The sequence below is a fragment of the Chelonoidis abingdonii genome, chromosome 11 (assembly GCF_003597395.2).
Source record: "Chelonoidis abingdonii isolate Lonesome George chromosome 11, CheloAbing_2.0, whole genome shotgun sequence".
Classification (NCBI taxonomy): Eukaryota; Metazoa; Chordata; order Testudines; family Testudinidae; genus Chelonoidis; species Chelonoidis abingdonii.
The window spans coordinates 62,516,462-62,522,408 of record NC_133779.1 but is presented as its reverse complement, the minus strand read 5'-3'; the positions used below and the strand labels follow the sequence as shown (position 1 = coordinate 62,522,408).

The following is a 5,947-nucleotide window of genomic DNA, read 5'->3' as shown; positions in this document are numbered from 1 at the left end:
GGGGCGGGACGGAACTGTCGGACCCGAGCAGGCGCCCGGGCCGGGGGCAGGTGCGGTCGTGGCGCCGGTTCGCAGGTCTCGTGGAGGGCGGGGGGGCGGTGTCACTTAGGGAGCGAGGCGCGCCGGTTCGGTGCCGGTCCGGTCTCTCTGGGCCGGGACCCGACCCGGAACGCTTCGGGCGAGCGATCGCGGCGGCAGGCGTCCTTTGGGGCCCCCTGTCAGGCTCGGGGGCGGTCGAGCCCTCGACGAGCCGCCGAGGGGGTTTCCCCCTGTCCGCTATCCTCCGCCGGAACCTAGCGAGACGGGGCCCAAGCGGCCGGGGATCGGGCCCTTCCTCCTCGCAGCCCCCTCGCCTCTAAAGCCCAGCGCGCCGCCTGGCCGTCGCGCTTCGCTGCTTTCCCGCCGAGAGTCCGCCACGGGCAGAAGCGAGCGGGAAGAGACAGACCGCCCCCCGCGCCCCGCCCTCAGCGCGGCCTTCGCGTCTGGGATCAGCCCCTGGCCGGGGGGGTGGGGGTGGGGGAGTGCTCCCGTTGGCCGAACCGGGGGGGGTCGGGGTGGGGGAGTCGCCCCTGGCGCGTGTGGGGTGGGGAGTCGCCCCTGGCCGGTGGGGTGGGGGGAGTCGCCCCTGCCGGACCGGGTGGGGGGTCGGGTGGGGGAGTCGCCCCTGGCCGGTGGGTGCCCCAGCTGCCGGGCCCCACTGACCCCAGTCTTCCTCCGCACACGGATGGTGCACATGACCCTGGAGGCCCGCTGAAGCTCCGGCGATGGATGGCTCGCCTCCCTCCCCCTGCCGGCCACGGCCTGCTGCGCGCGGCCCTGGCGGGGGCGGGACGGAACTGTCGGACCCGAGCAGGCGCCCGGGCCGGGGGCAGGTGCGGTCGTGGCGCCGGTTCGCAGGTCTCGTGGAGGGCGGGGGGGCGGTGTCACTTAGGGAGCGAGGCGCGCCGGTTCGGTGCCGGTCCGGTCTCTCTGGGCCGGGACCCGACCCGGAACGCTTCGGGCGAGCGATCGCGGCGGCAGGCGTCCTTTGGGGCCCCCTGTCAGGCTCGGGGGCGGTCGAGCCCTCGACGAGCCGCCGAGGGGGTTTCCCCCTGTTCCCCATCCTCGCCGAACCTAGCGAGACGGGGCCCAGAGCGGCCGGGATCGGGCCCTTCCCCTCGCATCCTGCCGCCCGCCTCTATGGCCCAGCGCGCTCGCCTGGCCCTCGCGGTACGCTGCTTCCGCCGAGAGTCCGTCCACGGGCAGAGCCGAGCGGGAGAGACAGACCGCCCCCCGCCCCCGCCCTCAGTGCGGCCCTTCCCTGGATCAGCCCCTGGCCGGGTGGGGTGGGGGTGGTGGAGTCTTGCCCGATTGGTCCGGACCGGGGGGGTCGGGGTGGGGGAGTCGCCCCTGGCGCGTGGGGTGGGGGAGTCGCCCCTGCCGGTCGGGGTGGGGGGAGTCGCCCCTGCCGGACCGGGGTGGGGGTCGGGTGGGGGGAGTCGCCCCTGGCCGGTGGGGTGCCCCCAGCTGCCGGTCCCCTGACCCGCAGTCTTCTGCCGCACAGACGTCGTGCACATGACCCTGGAGGCGCCCGCTGAGCCCGGCGAGATGTGTCTCGCCCCCTCCCCCTGCCGGCCCGGCCTGCTGCGTGCGCGGCCCTGGCGCCACCGGAGCCCACACAGGCTGGGTAACCACGGTACAGCCAGGAGGGAATGATCACATCACGCCCCAGGGACTGGCCCCCGGGGACCCACAGACAATGGGACTGCACAGTATTCGCTCATCTCTAGAGAACCCAGGAGTCCTGGCTCCCAGTCCCCCTGCTCTGACTCCTCTCCCCTCCCAAAGCCAGAGAGTGAACCCAGGCGTCCTGGCTCCCAACCAGGCTAACTCCCCTCCTTTTCCCTCGCGGTGTGGCAGCACTAAACTCGGCTCTTTCAGCCATTTGGGGCGGTGACAGTCGTGGCAGGCAGGATTCTCTCACCTGCCCTCTTGGGGACCCCCTGCCCCCCCAACAGAGTCTCCCTGTCTCGCTAAGGAAGCCCTGGTCACTGGCTGGCCAGGGGCCTCCTCCGGCCTCGGCCTGATCTCTAGGCTGCCCTGCTTCCAAATCTGTGTTTTTTTCTTTTCAGGAAGCAGCTGAGCTGTTTGTAGAGTGGCTGGGGAGAGCTAATGGGTTGGGGAGGGGGGAGCCCGGACTCCTGGGTTCTCTCCCTGGCTCTGGGAAGGGAAGGGACAGGGAGGGGCGGAGCCAGGATTCCTGGGTTCTCTCTCCAGTTCCGGCAGGTCCTTCCCCCTCTTTGAGTCTCAGTTTCCCTGCCTTGCAGCAGGCCGATCATTCCAAGCCGGTGGGTTGGCTCCAACCCCCTCGGGGGGGGGACAGTTAATTTTAGGGTGACCAAACAGCAAGTGTGAAAAATCAAGACGGAGTGGGGGGTAATAGGATCCTATATAAGAAAAAGGCCCCAAAATCAGGACTGTCCCTATAAAATTGGGACATCTGGTCACCCTAGTTAATTTCAATGGAGTTGGATGTTCAGGGAGACACGCAGCAGGGTGGGGGATCCACACAGAGCCACAAACAACCCCCCCCGGCCCTCAAGCCACCCCTGCCACCCACTCCGGGTACCTGTCCTCCTGCACACAGGGTCTTTCTTCTCTCGAGGGTGCCAACTCCGATCCCCCGCCAGGTGGGCGACTGGCTAGGTCAGGGGGGCGAAATCAGACACTCGAAGACATGTCAACCTGGAAGGGACCTCGCTCAGCCATCCAGTTCAGTCCCCTGCACCGCCAGGGGTTGTCCCACGTGTTCTTCAAAACCTCCAGTGATGGAGATGCCACAACCTCCCCGGGCAATTTACCCCAGTGCTTAACCACCCTGACAACTACGAAGTTTTTCCTAATGCTCAACGTAAACCTCCCTTGCTGCAGTTTAAGCCCATTGCTCCTTGTCTTGTCCTCAATGCACAAGAACAATCTGTCACCCTCCTCTTAACCTTTTATGTACTTAAAGATCGTTATGTCGTCCCCCTGCCTCCGTCTTCTCTTCTCTCGACTGATTTCAATCTGCCCTCGAAGGCCACGTTTTCTAGACCATTAATCGTTTTTGTTGCTCTCCCCTGGACTCTCTCCGATTTGCCCACATTTTTCCTCATGTGCGGTGCCCAGAACTGGACGCAAGACTCCAGCTGAAGCCATATCAGCGCGGCGCAGAGCTGAAAAATCACTTCTCATGTCTTGCTTACAACACTCCTGATGAGACATCCCAGAAGAACGGCCTCTGCTTTTGCGACATCATCACACTGGTGACTCACATTTCGCTTGTGATCCAGTCTGACCCCCGGATCCTTTCCCGCAGTTCTCCTTCCTAGGGAGCCACTTCCCATTCTGTGTGTGCAACTGATTGTTCCTTCCGAAGTGAAGCACTTGGCATTTGTCCTGATTGAATTTCATCTTATTTACTTCAGACCATTTCTCCAGTTTGTCCAGATCATTTTGAATCTTAATCCTGTCCTCCAATGCATTAGTGTGACAAAATGGGGAATCTTCTTAAGTGTTTTGCATGAACACTGTGTGTGCCTCAGTTTCCCTGCATGCTGCATATGTAACAAGGGGGTGGGAGGAGGTTTGTGGTTGCAAGGGACCAGGTGTGACCTTGTCTAGCAGCCGGGACCCCAGATACCAGCCTGGAGATTGGGAACCAGCAGGTTATGGCCAGTGGGGGGACAATGGGCTGAGGAGAGAGGGAGTTGGGGGACCTGATCAGCCAGGGTGAACAAAGGACAGAAGAGAAGGGCCCTGGTGGCCTGTTCACCTGGGACTGAAGACAAAAGGCAGAGGAGGGGCTGGTGGGGGAGGGGATTTAGGGGGCTTGGCTGGAAGGAGGGGTCTGGGCAGGGGACAAGGAGCAGCGGGACCCGTGAGGATGGGGACAGACCCAGCTGGTTGGGGCTGAGACTGGCCAGGCCCGAGGGCCCTGAGAACTGCCTGGGCTGGGTCCAGACGTTCAATAAACCTCCTGTGTGATGCTGGTGGAGTCACTGCAGCTAGAGATCGGGGGTGTTGCTTCCCCTGGGGGTGGGGGCCCAGAGCAAGGGGACTCCCTGGGGGGGGGGCCCACGGCAGAGACAGACGTGCTGAGGCTCAGAGAGGTGCGGCTCCAGGTGGAGGGGCCTGACCCTGAGAGAGAGTGGACCCCCGAGAAGAGCTGTCGCACTGAAAGGGGCACCCCCCACGGACCACACGCGGACATGAGTGGGCCCAATCTGTGAGTCCATGACACATGTGAACCAAGGACCATGTCGTAGCCCGGTCCTGGGCGCAGTCCTGGGTGGGGACGTGCGCCAAGGAAGCCACCGAGGACACTTGTGATCTGGTCGAGTGGCCTTTCACCAGTGGCAGCGGCTGGACCTGGGCCTGCCTATGACAATCCAGTTGAGGATCCTCTGCGAGGACCCCGGGAGCCCCTTCCTCCCGCCCGCTGTCGCAATGAAGAGCTGGGTTGGCCTGTGGAAGGGCTTGGTACGCTCCAGGGCACGCAGCCACCAAGTGTGGCTGGGCCAGAACACCGGGAGGAGGACGTCCGGGCTGGCGTGGAGAGAGGACACCACCTTTGGCAGGAAGCCGGGGGGGTCGCAGCTGCACTATGTCCTCATAGAACAGCGTGTATGGTGGCTCTAAGGTCCTGGCTTCAGCTGTGGCCCTCATCTCCCGATGTCACTGCCACAGGGAAGGCGACTTTTCAGGACAGGTGGAGCCCGTAGGCTGGGAGGCCTGGGGGCCCGGGGAGGACCAGATCAAGGGCCCATTGAGGAACCAGGTTCCAAACCGCTGGGACGAGCCTCTGGAGACCCCTTAGGAACCTGACCGACCTCTCGTGTGAGAACACCGATTCCCCGGCCCAGCCGCGGGGGTGAAAGGCCGAGATGGCCATGGGACGATCCCTGATGGGAGACAGGCTAGGCACTGGCTCTTTGGGGGGGCGGGGCGGGGCGATGCTCCGATGCCCAGCAGGAGAACCCCGTGCACTGCGCCAGGCAAGTGGCTCTCGTGGAAGGCTCTCTACTCTCCCGGGGACCTGCTGCCCCTCCCCAAAGCAGGTCCGTTCCTCGGGGTTCAGCCACACAGCGGCCAAGCCGTGAGGCGAGGTTTGGGGCAGGAGAGGTCTGGGCAGTTGGGTAGCAACCAGGGGGCAGCTACTGCCAGATCCATCATCATGCCGAAGCAGCGTGGGCGCGGCCACACCGGGGCGACCATGACGACCCAAACTCTGTCCCCCTTGATCTTTGACAGGAGCCTGCTGAGCGGGAACGTGAACACCAGGTCCCCCAACCACGACAGGGAAAAGGTGTCTGAATACTGACTGCGAAGTGGGGGTGCAGGACCCTGTGGCCCCCCCAGGACCCCGCTGGGGTGGGCTCGCTGTGGGAAGCGCACGGAGGGGCAGAGGATGCTGAATGCTCCAAGGTCAGACCCAGGAGGTGAAGCCATGGGAGCTTCTTGCTCTGCAGACAGTCTGCTCCGAGGGAGAGGAGGCTCCCCAAAGTCCTGCCTGGCTTTGTGGGGAGCAGTTCCAGAGCATCGCCCGGGGACTCCACGACAAGTATCACAGGGGGGCTCACCAGTAACACGGCGTGCACGTACAGCTGGGTGGGGGCTGGTGGGGGGCACAGGGGCTCACCAGGAACACGGCGTGCACGTAGAGGTGGGTGGGGGGTTGGGGGGGACATGAGGGGCTCACCAGGAACACGGCGTGCACGTAGAGGTGAGTGGGGGGGTTAGGGGACATGAGGGGCACGGGGGGGCACCAGGAACATGGCATGTGCATACAGGTGGAGGGGCTGGCGGGGGCACGGGGGCTCACCAGGAACATGGCGTGCGCGTACACGTGGGGGGCACGGGGGCTCACCAGGAACACAGCATGCACGTACAGGTGGGGGCGGGGGGCACAGGGGCTCACCAGGAACAT

At 64.7% G+C, this 5,947-nt stretch overlaps 1 protein-coding gene across 1 annotated transcript in view; it reads right to left on the bottom strand.

The window, feature by feature from the left end:
* The window catches only part of MEGF8 (multiple EGF like domains 8), a 73,583-nt gene extending 67,636 nt beyond the window's left edge, over window positions 1-5,947 (bottom strand). Inside the window, 2 exon segments of the mRNA XM_075071403.1 lie at window positions 4,372-4,589; window positions 5,660-5,947. Of these exon segments, the coding sequence (XP_074927504.1) occupies window positions 4,372-4,589; window positions 5,660-5,947 (506 nt within the window).